This window comes from Olea europaea, unplaced genomic scaffold (genome assembly GCF_002742605.1).
Source record: "Olea europaea var. sylvestris unplaced genomic scaffold, O_europaea_v1 scaffold116, whole genome shotgun sequence".
Classification (NCBI taxonomy): Eukaryota; Viridiplantae; Streptophyta; class Magnoliopsida; order Lamiales; family Oleaceae; genus Olea; species Olea europaea.
In genome coordinates this window covers 416,715-435,674 of record NW_019229002.1, presented here as the reverse complement: position 1 = coordinate 435,674, position 18,960 = coordinate 416,715, and the positions used below count along the sequence as shown (strand labels likewise).

Genomic DNA, 18,960 nt, shown 5'->3' with positions numbered 1-18,960 from the left:
GAATAGTGAATTTTTGAAGAGGAAAAATTTTGAATTTACATAGAGAATATTTTATTGTGTGAATTTATAGTTGAAAATGAGTGCGTAGAAAAAAGTTTTGAAAGATCAGAAAACAAACTGGGGTTATAAATTTAATTAGTATTTTAAAATACGCATCCAAGCACGAAGCTTCGGGTTGTTGCTAGCCACGCTTTAGGCTTTTTATTCTTAGCCCATTTAAGCTTGTCACACTCGATTCAATATACAAAATAAGTTAAAGAGATCTAGCTACGTACCAATGAAATAGCTTTGCCACAATTCTAGATATACAAGTCATGATAGGTTTCCAATTTCATTTCGAATATTTCTTTTCAATCCATACATACAAATTTTAAAATATCAAATGTTAAATCTGCTAGGTTTTAAATTTAAATTGTAATAGAATTGGCAATTTGTGGTTGAAAACTAATTAATTGAGTTAATTATATTTAAAGTGTTTGGGGGTGGTAGAGTCCTACCTGGAGTTGAAGACAATCCAAAAAGATCAAGGTCGGAGAACCTATGCTCGCATCACACCAAGTCGACGCTCGAGCGTTATTAATAGAATTACTGATTCTCTCGTTATGTCAGGATTTTGCTCCAAAGCGACAATGCTCGCTTTTCGCGAGGATTTTGCTCGAGCAACGCAGTTATCGAGCCAAACGCTAGTTTTTTTTACTGTTTTCTATCTTATTTCAACCCAAACACTTCATTATATTAATACCCAAACCAAAAAAAATCTAGATGTATGGTTGATTATTTCTTGATGGCCTAGAACATATTTTTAAATATCTTTCTATATCATTCATATCTTTTAGAAAGAGTTCGTTCTTAGTGATCCACCTAGATAAAATAATTTAGAGATTCAGGAGTTAATGTTGGAGCGCACAACTTAGGAGTTCTTCAGTGATTACAAGTTGGTGGTCAGAGTTTACTAAGTTTAGTTGTGTCTAAATCAATACCGTAAGTTTTTCTTCTTTAGTAGATTACTTGCTGGTAAGTTTGTCCGGAGTTTTTGATTCCTAAGAAAAGTTCTTCCAGGGATTTTTCTATGTTATTGAAAACTAATTGTGACTTGTTGCAGTTAACTAAAAAATAACTCTAATTTCACATAACATACCTATTCACCCCTCTCTAGGTATTAGTTGGGCCGAACTTTGCACTTTTCAAAATCCATACAAAATAGATCTAATGAAAGAGAAGGGGGTAACAATTAACTTGAATTATATAATTAAATACTTATAACATTATTGTTGCACAAAGTATTTCTATTACTTATTTTTGAAACGCCATACATACTGAAAAACAATCATAAAAAATAAGTAAAATGCCTAGGTCGTGACCTAAATTTCATTTATATTTTCCTTAGCATAAAATCTATGTTATATATGACAATTTTAAATTTGGACTTTTGGAGTTTTGATTCACTGCAATCCTTAGCCTCTCTAGCTTAGGAAGGTTGTAGCAAATATCCATAGGTAGACTTCATGAGAGACTACTGTTTCTTAAACCAATATCTATCAAAGAAGAGAGGTCGAAAATCCATTTTGGAATATTTCCAGTGCATTCATTATAGGAGATATTTAACTTCTGTAGATTTTCAAGAAATCCAAGACTTGCTGAAATAGGACCATTTAGCTCATTTTCGAGCATCTTTATTTCTTGAAGCTCACTTGAATTACCAATTTCATTGGGGAGAAACCCATGAAAATTATTATTGCAAATAATTAAGGATCTTAGAAAAGAGAGTTCACCGATTTCTTTAGTAATAGAACCTCCTAGACCCATATCTTCTAGATTTAAGCCCCTAACTCTTTGATGTCTCGTGCCACAGGTAATGCCAATCCAATTGCAGAACGAGGTTCCTTGTGACCAAGATTTTATTTGGATCAGATGTTATTTGAGATCTAAAGTCTAGAGGACCATATTCATCAGTGGAGTTATTTAGAGTTGCAACAATGTTGATAAGTAAAGCATTGCCGACAACGTAAAAATCACATTCTTGCCCATGGCTAATTTGAAATGCATAAAGAAAATTGGGAGGATGCTTGTATTGAGGAGTTTGATACAAGTGGGGTATATATATAGTTTTATAGTCTAGCTAAGTTTGCTTTATTTATGGAAAAGTGGAGTCCATAATGGTGTAATAAGCACCACTTCCTCGAGATAAAACCCCAACCAACACAAAACCGTAATGCTTATTACACCATTATGGACTCCACTTTTCCATAAATAAAGCAAATTTTGCTAGACTATAAAATTGGAGAAATTATTCCATTGGATGCAGAGATTTTTCTTTTATCTTTTATTGTGGAAATTGTGGAAGTTTTTCCAAAAATGAAAGTTGCATTCTTCTATTGATCCAAAGGAAATAATTAAATATTAGAGATTTCATTGTCGGTCAATACCTCTCATTTTCTAGTAAAATGTGGAGATTTTCTTCAGAAATGAAAGTCGTTTTGAGGTTTGCAAATCTTTAAATGTAAATCCTAAATGGTTTGATCTTATGCATTATAGCTTGAATTTCCGTTTACAGAAGAAGTTTATTTTTCTGGATAGTCGAAAGAAAGGTTTTTGAGCAAAGCATATGAGATCTAGTGCCGGATGTTTTATCTGTTGTTATTATTCTAGCCAAACTTGTTAATTTTCTCTATATTTTATGTCATTTACTGCGGTGTCAGTCATATTATTTTTCTTTTTCGTTCTCTTAGTATAAAATAAAATCTCCCTGATCATCCATTTCTCTAACAGAGGACCTTAGTTCCATTTGGTTCCAGTTCTATAAAAATAGGGTAGCGCTACTTCCATCCACGCTTTTTATAAGTACATCCACTTTTAAAAATAAAATTTTACTATATTTGAAATTATATATAAATTTACTTAAATAGACATGAAGGCTAATTATATATACATCCACATTGGCGACTGCAAGCACTGAAAGGAGGGGAAGCCAATACATATACATACACACGCAACCAAATTGATCTACACAAACAAAAATTTGAGACTTCTCCATTATCATTTAGCATCAAAAATCTTTATCGATGGTGCGTACAAAGCAGACAGCCAGGAAATCAACCGGCAGCAAGGCACCCAGGAAGCAACTAGCAACAAAGGGGCACAGAAGTCGGCCCCTACAACTGGAGGACTGAAAAAGCCTCACCAATTCCTCCCGGTTACGGTGGCACTAAGGGAAATCAGGAAGTACCAGAAAAGCACTGAGCTATTGATAAGGAAATTGCCATTTTAGAGGCTTGTTAGGGAGATTGTAGGTTCCAAAGCTCTGCCATGGCGGCTCTACAAAAGGCTGCCGAAGCTTACTTGGTTGGACTTTTTGAGGATAACAATCTCTGTGCTAATCGCGCCAAGAGAGTTACTATTATGCCTAAGGATATCCAATTGGCTAGGAAGATTAGGGGTGAAAGGGCTTAAACGTATTAGGGAATATAATGTCAGATCATGCTCTAGTATTGACAAAAATTACTTCATAAGAAGATTTGCGACGGGTTTGCCATCTTTTAAGAAGAAGAATGACAATAAATGGTCTGTGTAGAAAGAGGGTCTTCATGGTCGCCAAATTACTGATACCTTGTCTTCAGCTCCGTTTCTTCCCAGTGGCTTCTCTCTGCTTCGGGCACTCACGGATCATTGTCTCGTGCCGGTAAGGTCAGAGGGCAGACTTCGAAGGTGACAAAGCAGGATAAGAAGAAGCCCCGCGGCCGTGCCTACAAGTGATGCAATACAACCATTGTTTCGTCACTGCTGCTGTTGGCTTTGGCAAGAAGTCACGAAATTCATCTGCAAAGTAAATTGGATGGCATCAGTAGTTTTCTTAGAAATGTGGATTAGTTGTTTTTCTCATATCATTATAGTGTTGTTAATTAGTACTACGCTAAGCTGCCGTCTGGATTTTGATTGTCGAACAGTTTTACCTTACCATCATTTGAGTTATTTAATTTTGGAATCTGATGCTCATTATATGCATTTCTATTTGAATTAAAAAAAAAAAAAATTACTGATGCCTTGAGAATTGAGGGATAAGTACAAGAATAAACCTTATCGTTTAAATGAATGGATTTAATAAGGGCAAGTTTAGAAATGACGTGGATGTAAATAGTATTTTTTTAAAATTTTAAAATTTTATTAGGGTGAACTTAGAGCGGGATGTACAGTGGCGAATCTAGGACTTTGACTCAGCTAGGGCGACCGTTGATCATTGGCCGTTGTCTGTCGATAATTAACGACCGTATACCGATATCTTTTATTAATATTAAATTAAATAATATTAAAAATTCTTCGATCTATATGTAAATATACTAAAACGTAAAAATCGTATATTTATATCATATTATATTTCCATACAATTCGAAATAATATAAATTACATGATACATAAGACTTCTTTGTGTTATCAATACTTGACAAATCGTTTGCTTGGCTAAAAGTGGTTGAGAGATTAGATACATCACTACGAAAACAAGATTAAAATTCAGTTGAAAAAATCATTCCATAATTAGTATGAGAATTGAACGTTAATCAAAAATTAAACGTAATTAAAAGTAATTTTAAAATATAATTAAAGTTTCAATTTTCAATTCTCAACACCAATTCATCACAAATTATAAATTCCCCAATTTCTCATTTTTAATTTTCATGAATCAAATATTCACATTTCACGATACTCAAATTAATTTTTTATATCACAATTCACAATAGACAAATTCTCAAATAACATATAAATTAAAATTCAATACTCATAAGTCATATCTTATAAATTATTAAAGTATAAAATATTTAAAAACAAAAAAAAAAAAAACCTTTTGTAAAGTCTTAACATATATTATTTTGTTAAATTTAGATTCAAAATTCCACCATTACCATACTGGTTAAGCTTCCAATCATCCTAATTCTAGAAGTTATAGGTTCGAATCCTTTCCTTAGGAAATTAATTTTGGTAAATATTGTAAAAATAAAAAACTTTACACAATGAAATGGAGGGGAAGGAATCGAACCCAAGACTCACAATATATAAAAGAAAGTTCTAACCAACTAAGTAGAAGAAATGTTTGAAAATAAAATAAACTACCAATTATATAACCTAAAATTTTTATCTATTACCAACAAAAAAAATTCTCTCCGACGAATCCAGCTAGGGCGGGAAATTAATTTTGGTAAATATTGTAAAAATAAAAATTTTACACAATGAAATGGAGGGGAAGGAATCGAACCCAAGACTCACAATATATAAAAGAAAGTTCTAACCAACTAAGTAGAAGAAAGGTTTGAAAATAAAATAAACTACCAATTATATAACCTAAAATTTTTATTTATTACCAACAAAAAAAAATTCTCTCCGACGAATCCAGCTAGGGCGGCCGCCCTAGCTGGCCGCATACTAGATCCGCCCCTGGGGATGTACTTATAAAAAGCGTGGATGGAAATAGCGGTACCAGAAAAATATAGAGAAAATTTTTAAAAAGAAAAAACAGTAAAACTACCAAAATATTTTCTTACACCACTACATCTTATAACTGTAGATTAACCAGAAATTTTGTCTAATTGTGGATTTTAGGTCCACAAAACTGCTAAAAGTTTTTTGCAATAGCAACATATAACAATCTTTAAGATCCATTAAGAAATAGAAAATAGTTTTCTATTAAATAATCATTTTCTTGTGTTCTCAATAAGAACCCAACCTTTTTGTGTTGTTCCATCTCGGCTATGCTTCAACAAAATTGCGTTTTGATCTTCTTGAGCCTTGTTAGAATATCTTTAGCAATGGGCCTCTCCTCAGCAAAATCGGACGTGCATTCTAGTGCTAGTTCCATAATTAATCTGACCTCGAATATTGTCTTCAACAGCATTCATCAAATCGACATCCGCTATCCGCGTTATTGCATCTGGGAATGATTCAAGCACTCATTTCCTCATTGTGAACTCTCCAACAAACATATCATCTGTTGGCTTTTTCTTGGTAAAAGTTTCCACACTACACCAAAAATGGCCTTTTGCAACGGTCAAAAATGTTGTCTATTACCTTTTGCAGCGTTCGGCTGTATGTTGCGGGATGCGACGTTGCTGTAGAGTCTTGAGATACGACAACGTTCATTGACCGTTGCAAAGGACACTAAAGAACATTGCCTTTTGTTTTTGCAACGTTCCCCGAGTGTTGCGAAAAGCAATTTAGCAACGTTCAACGAATGTTGTTAAAAGTTTTTTCGCAACACTCCGCGAACTTTGCAAAAAACAGAAGGCAACATTCAGTGACCATTGCAAAAAACTTTTAGCAACATTCGTTGAACGTTGCTAAATTGCTTTTCGCAACACTCAGCGAACGTTGCAAAAAACAAAAGGCAACGTTGACTGACCGTTGCGGTAATTGTTTTGGCAACGTCCTGTGACTGCTGCAAATATTTTATCTTCATTTTTGGTAACATTCTTCGACCATTGCCGTAAGTTAATTTACCTTTTTTTTCAATTTTGTATTTTTTTAATTCTGCATAACAAATTTCAAATAAACCAACAAAATTAAAAATATTTTTGGGCCTGAAATTTGATAATAATTTCATTACTCTAAAAATAAACAAAAAACCCGCATGATTGCCATAAAGAAAACTTTTGCAATTCATCTCACGACTCATAATTACAAAATATGGATCTGATATGAGTTGCAAAAAACTTAAATCCTAATTACAAAATAAGATCATGAATCTCTAGCTTAGCCATGTGACAATTGATTAGTCGAGTTTGGAAACTTTACAAAGGACTTTCACCAAATTTTACAAAAAAGAAAGCCCGAGCTAGTATTCACCAACCACCTTCATCCCTGAAACAATTCACCAACATATATTCCATTAGATTCTGTAAGCTATATCAAATTTAATCATTTTGAAGGAAAATAATCAAATTTCATAGACATTAACACAGAAAATGTAAAATCATCTTACATGCTAAAATTCCAGGACTTTCGCCAAATTTTTTTTGTTTGACGAGGATTGAGTCTTGAGATGAATTATTCCACATACAAAAGCAACCAACTGCACCATATGCTAAAATATATAAGAGAAAGTTGGAAATTCATGTTCATTATACTCAAGGGCTAATGCATAATGAATCAAATGAGGGACTCAAAAAAATAACACTAACGAAATGTTCATTGACAATATCCCATAAGGCTAAGCTAACTTCAAACATTTCTCATCATCTGAGCTATGCAACTTGGAAATTACTACAGCAGGCTTAGCTCGTTTAGCTTCCTTTCATCTTACAGTGTAAAGTGATATAGTTCGCTAATACAATCATACGACTTTGACCATTCTCATACAAACATGCTATTATGGCCCTCCAACCTCCATTGAAAACAAAATTCGAAATGAAAGAAACCTAAAGATGATTATTGATGTACTACTTACAAGGATGCCCTATTTTTTACAGGAAAAAATTATAAATCTGTTTTAAAAGTTAACCAACCTATTTATTCAATTACTATTATGTACAAACACCAAGACAAACTGTATGAGGAGAACAAGTTAAATCGGATTGAGATTAAATTATTAAAATTTCCCACGGTATCCTGATGATTTGACCAGATACTGCTGGGGACCAGAAAGCATAAGCAGTGTTAACACATAACCGTGAAAGTTATGATACTATAACCGCACTAATAAACCTCCGGGTCCAAGTTTCAAGTACATCAGCATTAACATTAGAGTTATAGACTACTAATTAGCAACTATATATCACTAAATGCATTACATACCTTGTCAAATAAGTCTAATATTGCTCTTTGGCCAAGCAATTGTACTTCCTATGGCTTCACTAAGCTATCGAAATTTATCGGTAGGTCTATATAAGTTCAAATGGCCCATATACACTTCCTCAACCCAAACCTTCTAACAATCTCGTCCGACTGGTATGTGATGGACCGTTGCACTTGCGTCTGTCGATGCAATCCTTCCTTCTGCTACAATTTCTTCTTCTTCAAATACGTACCAATGCAACAGTTGACACCGTGCATTTTCCGTATGTGCAATCCCTCCATGGATACCACTTCCTTCTTGTGACTACAAAATCAAAGTAAAGTAAATTAGTATGCTATATTCTATGTTTATAGTGAAAATAGCAATTTTGTGATATGTTTGATACACAATATTAGATAGAAGCGGGCAGTATTAAGCCCTGTTTGACATCCATTAAATCAAAATTCTATTTTTCTTTTTTTTTTTTCAAAAGTTTCAGCCACACATTCACACATTAAAATATTTTGCACGTAAATCCAACATTTTTTTATTACTTTTTAACAACATTTTTCAAAAAATCACTCCCAAAAAAAGTAACTCTTTTTAATGGATGTCAAACAGGGATGTAAGAAAAAGACTTGTTCATTGTCTTGGGTAATTCTGCACACCAGTTTATTTGTTTTCATGAATCATAAGCTGCATTGATATGGCTAGAATTATTGAAATGTGTACCAGCTTCCGGTTTATTGGGAGATTTTTTTTTGGTTTCAAACTGTGAATTGGAGTAACAAATAATTGCTTGAGCTACTAAAATCCTGCCTAATGGAGATATCGTTGGAGAGGTGACAAAACCATATATTTCAATACCATCAAAAGGAATTTAGAACACTAGAAAAAGCAACACTGATAGTTGTTTAGAAAAACCATATCTAAGTACTGAGCTCAAAGTTCTACCATAATATATCTTTCTTTGATAGATGTTATTCAATAAATGAATTACCATGGAGGAGACCATTTGGCATCATGATACATGAATAGATTTGAATAATAAGTAATGTGTAAAATCTTGTATAGATATACTGAATTTATATGTATTTTAGACCCTTTATACTTGAATGAAAAATAATTCTGCTTTATCCCATCTTATCCACTACCATCTATGACAAAGATAGATTCACCAGCATAGCATTCACAAATACTTCACAATATCTTATAATTTTAATAAGATTATGTTTATAATATTAATTGATTATAATATGACTGAAAAAATCATTGTTAATGTTTTTCTTCATGGAAACTTCCCAAGAAATAGTATCCAATTATCAATGTCAGGACATTGGTTTGTTAAAACTTGAAGAGTTTGCAGGTTTCAATATATTACTATAGTAGTGTATAGTAGTGTGTTGGATATTGCCACTATCAACTAATCTTTATTACAAGCAAAAATGTGTTCACCAGATTACATAATTATATATGGGTTTGAATTAATTCAAAATCAATCAGGAGAATGCATTGCTAAATACAGTCAACTAGTTTTAACAGAGTTCCAAAAGTCTATATGCACGATTCAGAACTACAAGACTTAGCCTCCAATGCCAAAAGTTTCTGTTGGAGATGGACATAACATAACAATGTATTGTAAACTTTGAGCTACAGATTTGGACATATTGTTTTGTCTTTAATCCAAGTACCAAATGATTGAGCAGGTCATCAATGCAGAATCATTTAAATATTCAACCTTAGTAATGCATCTCTCCTAGTACCTTTTCTGTTAAACTGGTTTAATCTTCACTTTATCTAAAAACAAAATACCTTCTATCTAGATCCACTTGCATATCATCTTGTGAGAGGGGAAATCTAAGAGGGCCTACATCAATCACACACCCTACACCACCACCATGAGATTCTCCAAATTTTGCAACGAGGAAGTAAGTTCCATATGCACTACCAGAGGCTTGTATCTGAAAAAATGAAGGTCAAAATATTTTTAGTTGCAAATAAATGTTTCCTTATCAGCAACAAATATTCCACATCATAGTTCTTATTTAAGAGGCTTAAATTTCTTCTAGGAAACAAAATTTTTAGTGGCCTAGGAACAGAGGTATAGTCCTACCAAATTCGTTAAAACAATTATATTTCTTTGATTAAACTGTATTCCCCAGTCAAAATTAGATTTTCTTGTTTCTAATTGAATCAACATTTTCCTTTCTCAGTCAAACCTGAAACTTTACAAAAGTTTATCCCTCGCATCGATCTTTTTTTCCAAAAAAAAGGATAAAAGAATCCAGCATTTAAATAAAGAATCCAGAACATATTAAACAGTAAAAATGCGAAAAAATTCAAGAATTAAATAAACACACTCTTAGCACTTACTAAAAGAAACAAATGGACGAGGGACCTTCCTTCTTCACCTTCTTCTTCTGTTGATGGAAGGCGTCGAGTTGGGGAGGTAGCGAAATACTCACGGACAAGAGCGGAGAGTCGAAGATTGAGGGGGTGACTAGGGTTCTTGGGATGCTGAGCAGACCCTCTAGGGTTCTTGGGAGGCTTAGCAGAGAGTCGAAGATTGAGAGATTGAGAGGACGACTAGGTTTCTTGGGATGCTGAGCAGACCCTCTACGGTTCTTGGGAGGCTGAGCAGAGAGTCGAAGATGGAGGTTCTTGGGAGTTTTTGCTCTGTGAGGTGCTATCAGGCGAGTGTAATAAATTGAATTGGGGATTTTGGTTTGCAATTAAAATAAAGGCTTTTGCAACGATCAGAGAGGATGAACGTTGCAAAATTAAAATAAAGCCTTTTTGCAACGTTCAAGAATGTTGCAAAAAGGGAACATTTGGTGACGTTCACTTGAATGTTGCAAAAAGTTAAATTTTTGACAAAGTTCGATGAACATTGCAAAAGGTGGCATAGGCAACATTCATTTTTTGAACGTTGCTAAAACTCAATAAAATCAACCTACCGCAACATTCACTTATTAGAATGTTGCCGTATACTCTTTAGCAACATTCAATCAATGAATATTGCATTTTAAGTGTTACAAAAGGCCATTTTTGGTGTAGTGCCACCAGCATAATCCCAAAACTATAAACATTCGCCATAGTTGAATACTAATCCAGTTGATCCATACTCTACAAAATTGGGACGTGTGATCAAATTTGCTAGTAAATGTTAAATGATGGATAAATAAATAAGAACTAATAAGTAATACACGGTTACACTATTAGCTTGCACAACTCTATACACAAGTAGATGATAGGAACCATTTACCTGGAGCCATATATCCAATGGTACCCAACGTCTTGGTAATCAAAATTCTCGATTACACTATTAGCTTGGATAACTCTCTCATGCTCTTAATGTTGCCAATTTTTGGAGCCAGCAACCCATTCAGCAAATTTTATGCTAAGCTCAAAATCTGAATTTTCGTGTTTGTCCACAGTGTGGATGGGATAGTGGAAGTCAATGAGTTGTAAGCAAAATCAATAATTCGCAAAGATGTATTACTTCCTAAACAAGTTGGTAGCTATTGTGAAAGCTGATTTTTTGACAAATTAAGATAATATAGATTTACCATATTGCAAAGGTTGGCAGTTATACAGCCCCGTAGTTTATTGTTGTCAAGTCTCAACTTTTGCAATTTTCTTAATTGACCCAATGTGTCAGGAATTGTTCCTGTCAATTCATTGCCTTCAATTTCTAAATGGAACAAGTTCCTCGTATTACCAAATTCATTTGGAATGATACCTTTAATACCACAATAACTGGCAAGGATTTTTTCAATAGATGCTGACAAATTACCCAAGGATTTTGGTAATATTTCGCCAAAAAAATTGGATCCCATCCCTATGTACTTCAACTTACAACAATTTCTTAATGAAATAAGAAAATCCAATTCGAGCACTGAAAGACCATTTGTCAACTGATTAGAATCAAATCTTAGATTCTGTAGGTTCTGTAAATTCCCAAAATTTATGGTCACTCGTCCACTTAAGGAATTGTGACTAAAATCCAAGTGAGTAAGCTTAGAAAAATTTGAAACAAATGGAGGAATTTCTCCACTCAATTGATTGCCACCAAGATAGAGACCTTTGAGATTAGGGAGCCCATTGGCAATTGACGATAGAAGAGAGCCCGAGGTACTATTTTCAATAAAAGTAAGTGTTTGTAAAATAGAGAGATTGAAGATGGATTCAGGTATTTGACCCTGAAGACGGTTGCTAAAAATAGACAAGTACTTCAAATTCGATAAACTGCCAACTAAATGTGGAATTGCACCTGTATTGTGGTGTTTCTCAACATAATCAGATTAATGAATTCCAAAAGTACAAATAAGTAATAGATAGGTTACATGTCAAGATATTCGAATTCAAATAAAAATATTGAAGTGCTCATCAGCTTCAAGAGAATACTACTAGGATTTATGTTGTATTGGCAATAATGTAGACAAAATCAAGTCCTAGTTAAATAGCATTAGGATTTTATCGAGTTGTGATCAGTCAAAATAGGAGTTATTGAGTTCTAGTTAAAGTCAAAAGCATTTGGATTGGTAATATAGTCCTTGTATGAGTCCAAAATGTCCAAGAAGATCACATGTGATCAAGGGAATGCAATTAGAAGTCTAAAGATTGTCAAAGAGCTGCACAAGTTATGTTCCAAACTCTCAATCATAACTTGTAACACATTTTTCACATAGAAAACATTGTAATTTGGACAAGGCTGCTTATAAAAATTATAGCCATTTGAGTTAGCTTCCCAACGCATTAATCGCCTCAATTAAACACCAGGAGAGAAAGTTATGATGAAAAAATTGACAACTGTTCAACAGCGACGGTGTTACGTGTGCATTTTTCAAGAGTTTTATTCCTACTATAAATACCCAAGCCCTAACACATTGTGTGTGCTGGTTCATTATATTACTTTTTCATAACATCATTCCGAGATCCAAGAACACATTCAAGCATTGAGATTAATCCTTTGTTTTTGGAGATCATTCAATCACAATTTTGGAAAAAAAATCAATTTCAAATAATCCAAAACACCCACTTCCTATACACATAAAGGAAGATAATTTCTCAATAGCTTTGAGAGATTACTGAAGGTTGTGGGAGGTTGGACCAAAAACACATGAAAAGTACAAGAACAAGGTGTTCTTAGTGATCCATAGGAGAAAGACAATTCCACAAGATCGGGAATAGGTTTGAGTGAAGTATGTTTCAACGAGTCTTGAAGATTACAGGAATTAGATTAGGGAGTCTAGTATGTTTTCTAGATTGAATCATACTGTAAGTTCATATTATCTATAATAGAGATACTGACTTGGTCCCGAAGTTTTTACAAGTTGAGTTTTCTCTGTCAACATATTTTGTGTCGTTTATTGCTTTTATATTATTGATTGGCATTCAAACCATAGGATAATCCAACATGATTGATTAACCATCTAGAAACAATTAAAAAGTGATTTATTGCTTTTAATTGTATAATTATTCGCGTTAGGTCAAAATAAATTGGCTAAATCTAAACTTTCAAGTGGTATCAGAGCCCAAATTCGATTCATAATCTTAGTTTTTCTAGACCAGTAGTACATTATCTGTCCCGCCATATTTTGATGGCAATAACTACGCATATTCAAAAGTTAAAATTAGAGCCTTCCTAAAATCGATGGATGAGAGTATTTGGATAAAATAGTGAATGGTTGGACGCCCTTTCAAGTACTGTTAGTGATGTCATTACCTCCACTCGTATTGCTAATTGGTCGAAATATAATTTAGATGAGTGCAACTAGAATAGCAAAGCCCTACATGCTTTATTTATGGCGGTGTCCCCTAAAGAATTTAAGCGAGTATCTATGTATGAGGTTGCTAAAGAGGTTTAGGATATTTTACAGACCATACATGCGGGAACTCAAGTAGTTAAGAACTCCAAGTTGCAGATGTTGAGCACTAGATTTGAAGAGATTAGGATGAGACATTTGATGACTTCTATGCAAGTTTGAATGGCATAGTTAATTTTAGTTTCAACCTAGGTGAGAGAATTCCTAAGTCTAAGATTGTCAAAAAAAATTCTTAGATCCTTACCTGAGAGATTTAGGTCTAAAATCGCGGCTATAGATAAGAGTAAGGACGTAGATGCTATTAAGATTGAAGAGTTGGTTGGATCTCTCTAGACTTATGAACTAACATTAGTTAAACTTATAAAAGATAAGTCTTTGGCCTTGAACACTGTTAGGGATAACCGTAATGAGTCTTCTGATTTGGAGTCCCCTAATAATGAGGAGGTAGCTTATTGTGCTAAAAAATTTCAAAAAAATGTTTAGAAATAAGAAGGAGCCTCTAGAGAGACATAGAGGTGCTCCCAGTGAGTTTAGAAAGAGATCTCAATTTGTGAGTTGCCTTAAGTGTCAAGTTTTGGCCATTATAGAAGTGAGTGCCCTAACAGTAAGAGAAATAAGGATAAAGCTATAAATTTTTCTCTCACTGATGACTAATCTCAGTGAGAATGGGAAATATATGGCCTTCGCTGCTAGGATTATGAGTGAATCTGATAAGGAGGTTGAGAAGATTGAGGATGTAGATAGTGGTGAGCAATCTGAGGAGGATTCTGAAGATGAGGAAGACATACATGAGGCTATGATAAAATTATATAAGCTGAGGATTATGATAGGATATTAACTACCAATAACAAGTTATGTACGAAGGTCAAAGATCTTGAGCTAGAGAAAGAAAAACTAATAGATGACCTTCAAGAATCTACCTTATCCCTGAGTAAGTTGAACTCTGTGAATGAGCCCTTAGATATTCAGGTTAAGAATCTTATGAGTGATCTTAAGGAGTCCTCTGGGAGATTTATTGAGTTGAGGGTTGTGAATGAGACTTTAAAAAAATGGCTAAGACCATTATGAGCGATCTTGAGGATTCCAACACCTAACTCCTTGCATTCTCTAGTGGTTCTTTGAAGCTTGATAGCATCTTAAGAATGAGCAAGCCTACTGGTAATAAAGGGAGGTCTAGGATATAAAGAGAATGATCACAATGCTGCTAGGACTTCCAAGACCATTTTTGTCCCTGCCACTGACCAGCTTAAATACTTTCCTAAGAATAGACATCAATGACCACATAACCTTGGTGATGTGATCCAAGAGCCAAGTCCAACGAAGGCGAGTGCGGAACGAGACCCGTTGATAATCAAGGACGAACCGATAACGCGATTGAGGGAAAAGCAAGTGAAACAAGCGATGGAATTGGTCCTTCAAGAAACCATTGATGGGATGATATTCAGGACGCAGAATGGGACAACTTTTATGTTCAGGTCAAGAGCTGAATCAAAGTGGATCAATTCAATACAAGCAGACGAAGACAGAGGCCAAAGGAACAACCATGCGCCGCATGGTTATAAAGTACTGCGGCCGCACGCACCTAGATAGGGAAGAATTGGGCGTGGAAGATTTCTTCCATGCGTCCGCATGGTATAAAAGTTCGGCAGAATTTTTCTTTTTCCTCGATTTTTAGCTTTAGTATAAATGCTCTTTCCATTACATTATATTAGAACTTTTGGCAGAATTCAAGAGAGGTTTTTCCTTTCTTCCAATTTGTTCTTCTTTGAACAATAATTTAGAGCTTATCAAGGATAATTTCTTGTGGCGTTCTACACCAGATCGTGGGTTCTTCCATTTGTAAGCAAGGGGTCCATTGCATTACCGTTATCTTTGGGTTCTTTGTTTCATCTTGTTGGGTTCATTCCAAACTAGTTATCAATTGACGTTCTTGGGTTTCGCATCAGTCAAGTCATGGGTTTCGTAGTCTAAATTGCTATGGGGTTCGCATTAGTTGGTATCATAGCTTTGGTCCCAATTTAATCAGGTTCTATCTTTTAATTTTCTTATTTGGGTCGTAGTTTTATTTAATTTCCAATTTCCTTCCTTGTTCTTGAGTCGTTCTTCAATTCATTCCTTCAATCCATATTTTTCATTGGTAGTATAATCTCTTGTGTAAGTTAAAAAAAAAGTTGTTGTTCATGTTAAAAAAAATTTATTTTTTAATTATTTACTTGATTTGTTACTAACAATTTCATATTCAATTCCTAAATTCCAAAGTTTTTTTCAATTCTTCAATTTCGTCAATTGTTCCGTTGGAATTTTATTGAGTCCATTAAAATTTCATTCCATTTGTTTTCAATCCCTTGAAAATTATTCTCTTGACTTACGTTTCGAGTTGAATCTGTAAGTTTTTATTCGGTGAGTTCATTATTGTTCTTGGAAGCACTTGGTGAAAGCATTGAGTGGTAAAAAATAGAGTGGTGAGCTTATTAGAGGGTAAAATCCAATTGCGAGACTCCGAGTGAAATTTGGTGAGGCAGAAAATTGAGAGAATGTTTGAATAAGAGGGTTCCAACTCAAGCCGACATGGCCATCACAATAGTGCATTGGAGGATTCGATATAGCGGTTTGAGCTTGCTTTTGGGGTTGTTAGAAATAGGCTGGATCAACAGGATGCTTGGAGGGCTAAGCAGGAAGCTTAGATGACAAGGATGGATACATCGGCGGCTAGTCTTAATAGGGAGCCGCGGGTTGAGATATCTAATACCAGGAGGTTGGGTAGGTGGGAGCATAGGATGGAACGGGAAGCATTTGATCTAGACGATGAATGGGATGATGATGAGTATGGAGAAGTAGGAATGGGATGGATGAGGAATAGAGGTTGTAGGCCTGAATGACGGGTTAGGAATAATCACTGAGATGAGGTGGATGGGAACATACGTAATATCAAAATGTCCATTCTACAATTTAAGGGGGGGAGTGACCGGAGGCGTACTTTGAGTGGAAAGGAAGGTGAAATTAATTTTTGAGTGCTATAATTATTCGGAGGAGAAGAAGGTGAAGCTAGTGGTGTTAGAGTTCATTGATTACGCAATAACTTGGTGGGATCAAGTGGTTACTACACAGGGATAGTATAGGGGAAGATCAATTAGTACTTGGGAGGACTTGAAAGAGTTGATAAGGAAGTGGTTCATTCCTAACCAGTACTATAGGAAGATCCATCAGAAGTTGTAGAGCCTGTATCAAGGGTCGAGGAGCGTAGAGGACTATCACAAGGAAATGGAAATACTCATGATCAGGGTAAATGTGGTGGAGGATCCAGAAGCTATCATGGCACAGTTCTTAAACGGTCTAAATCGGGAAATTGCTAATATAGCGAAATTGCAGCATTACGCGGAGCTGGATGACATGTTGTATGTAGCCATGAAGGTGAAAAAACAACTGAAGAGGAAGAAGACTGCAAGACAGCCGGTGAATACTTCATCTTCTAACCTAAATTGGAAGTCGAAATGGGATGGCAATAATAAGGGGAGTGAAGCAGTAACTAAAGGAAGAAGTGAGTGGCAGGAGGGGAAAGAAGAAAGTGCTAGCAGGACAGCACCAAAATCGGAGTCACAACTATCATGGAGCCGGGACATCAAGTGTTTCAGGTGTTTAGGGTTGAGACACATTGCATCTAAGTGTCCTAACAAATGAACCCTGGTGTTCGGGACAATGGAGAGGTGGTAAGTGAAAGCAAAGGAGAGTATGATGAGATGCCAACGTTGGTAGATATTGGTGGTGAAGATGAGACGAAATTTGCCGTTGGGGAGCTGCTGGTCTCGAGGCAAGCACTTAACACTCAAATTAAGACGGGTGATTTGGAGCAGCAGCGGGAGAACATATTTTACACTCGATGCCATATCTACGATCAGGTATGTAGCTTGATTATTGATGGTGGGAGTTGCACAAATGTGGCTAGCACAACTTTAGTCAAGAAATTGAGTCTAGCATTATTGAGACACCCTAGACCCTATAAATTACAGTGGTTGAATGAGAGTGGGAAAGCTAGGGTCAATAAATGGGTGTTAATTAATTTCTCGGTTGGGAGGTATAGTGACAAGTTTGTATGTGATATGGTGCCTATGAAGTGGGTCATATTCTATTAGGGAGAACTTGGCACACATGATGGGTATAGGAACAAGCATAGCTTTGTCAAGGATGGGAGGTTCATTACTCTTGCGCCATTAACACTGGCTCATGTGTATGAAGATAAAGTAAAACTGAAAAATGAGGAAGAAAGGCAAGCGAGAGAATTTACAAAAAGGAGAGAAGATAGTGAGCCTATGAGTAAGAGAGAAAATAATGAGATGGCCGAGAGAGGGGAAAGGAGAGAGAGGCCACATGAGAGGAGAGAAAAAGAGTCAGTGGATCGGAGAGAAAAACCAAAAGTGAACTTCTTTGCGAGGGGAAGTGAATTGAAAAAGGCTTTGAGTGATAAAAGACAAGTGTTGTTGTTGGTGTACAAGGAGTCCTTCCTCAACCTTAAGGAGTCTAACACACCCCTCCCTAGCTTGGTTAAATCTTTGTTGTAAGATTTCAAAGACGTGTTTTTGGAGGAGGTGCCAAGTTGATTGCCACAGTTCGAGGGATCGAGCACCAAATCGACTTCATACCCGGAGCTGTTATTCCAAACCAACCAGCTTACCGAAGCAATCCCAAGGAGAGGAATGAGCTTCAGAGACAAGTGGAGGAGTTGATGAGCAAAGGTTATGTGAGGGAGAGCATGAGCCTTTGTGTTGTGCCTATTCTATTGGTGTCGAAGAAGGATGGGACTTAGCGAATGTGCGTGGACTATAGAGCTATCAACAACATTACGGTAAAGTATCGTCACCCTATACGTAGGCTAGATGATATGCTAGATGAATTGCATCGTGCTTGTATTTTTAGTAAAATTGATCTTAAGAGCGGGTACCAACAAATTTACATGCAGGAGGGTGATGAATGGAAAATGGCATTTAAAACTAAATATGGGTTATATGAGTGGTTGGTTATGCTGTTTTGTCTCACAAATGCACCGAGCACATTTTTACGTTTAATGAATCATGTTTTGCGTCCTTTAATAGGGAAATTTATTGTAGTTTATTTTGATGACATTTTAATCTATAGCAAAGACCTAGGTAAGCATTTAGAACATTTAAAGTATGTGCTTGTTGTGTAAAGAAATGAACAACTGTATGCTAATTTTAAAAAGTGTATGTTTTGCATGGACATGGTTATTTTTCTAGGATTTGTGGTTACTGCTAATGGGGTAGAAGTGGATGAGGAAAAGATTAAAGCTATTAAAGAATGGCCAACACCTAAAAGTATAATTGAGGTTAGGAGCTTCCATGGTCTGGCTAGTTTTTATAGGCG

The 18,960-nt window shown here is 35.3% G+C and overlaps 1 protein-coding gene, 1 long non-coding RNA gene and 2 pseudogenes across 2 annotated transcripts; 3 read left to right on the top strand and 1 right to left on the bottom strand.

The window, feature by feature from the left end:
• The first annotated feature begins 3,059 nt into the window (after positions 1-3,059).
• On the top strand, positions 3,060-3,450 carry LOC111373732 (annotated as a pseudogene).
• Positions 3,451-3,467: 17 nt separating this feature from the next.
• LOC111373758 lies at positions 3,468-3,867 on the top strand (annotated as a pseudogene).
• A 2,747-nt stretch (positions 3,868-6,614) lies between these two features.
• Positions 6,615-10,465, bottom strand: LOC111373733. Its single transcript, XR_002699022.1, has 5 exons — positions 10,130-10,465; positions 9,569-9,717; positions 7,777-8,080; positions 6,965-7,054; positions 6,615-6,843 (listed from the first exon to the last, which is right to left on the bottom strand). It is a non-coding gene; the product is annotated as an uncharacterized LOC111373733 (long non-coding RNA).
• A 6,793-nt stretch (positions 10,466-17,258) lies between these two features.
• LOC111373757 lies at positions 17,259-18,385 on the top strand. The gene is made up of 5 exons (XM_022996321.1): positions 17,259-17,480; positions 17,592-17,656; positions 17,715-17,773; positions 17,818-18,055; positions 18,142-18,385. The coding sequence occupies exons 1-5, from the start codon at positions 17,259-17,261 to the stop codon at positions 18,383-18,385; spliced, it is 828 nt and encodes a 275-aa protein (XP_022852089.1).
• Positions 18,386-18,960: the final 575 nt, after the last annotated feature.

What these genes read in the sequence shown, in the direction of transcription:
- LOC111373757 (XM_022996321.1), top strand. Translation starts at nt 17,259, where the DNA reads ATGAACCCTGGTGTTCGGGACAATGGAGAGGTGGTAAGTGAAAGCAAA. An exon ending in ATTAATTTCTCGGTTGGGAG is followed by an intron (nt 17,657 to 17,714) that starts GTATAGTGACAA and finishes ATATTCTATTAG; the next exon opens with GGAGAACTTGGCACACATGA. An exon ending in AGCTTTGTCAAGGATGGGAG is followed by an intron (nt 17,774 to 17,817) that starts GTTCATTACTCT and finishes ATGTGTATGAAG; the next exon opens with ATAAAGTAAAACTGAAAAAT.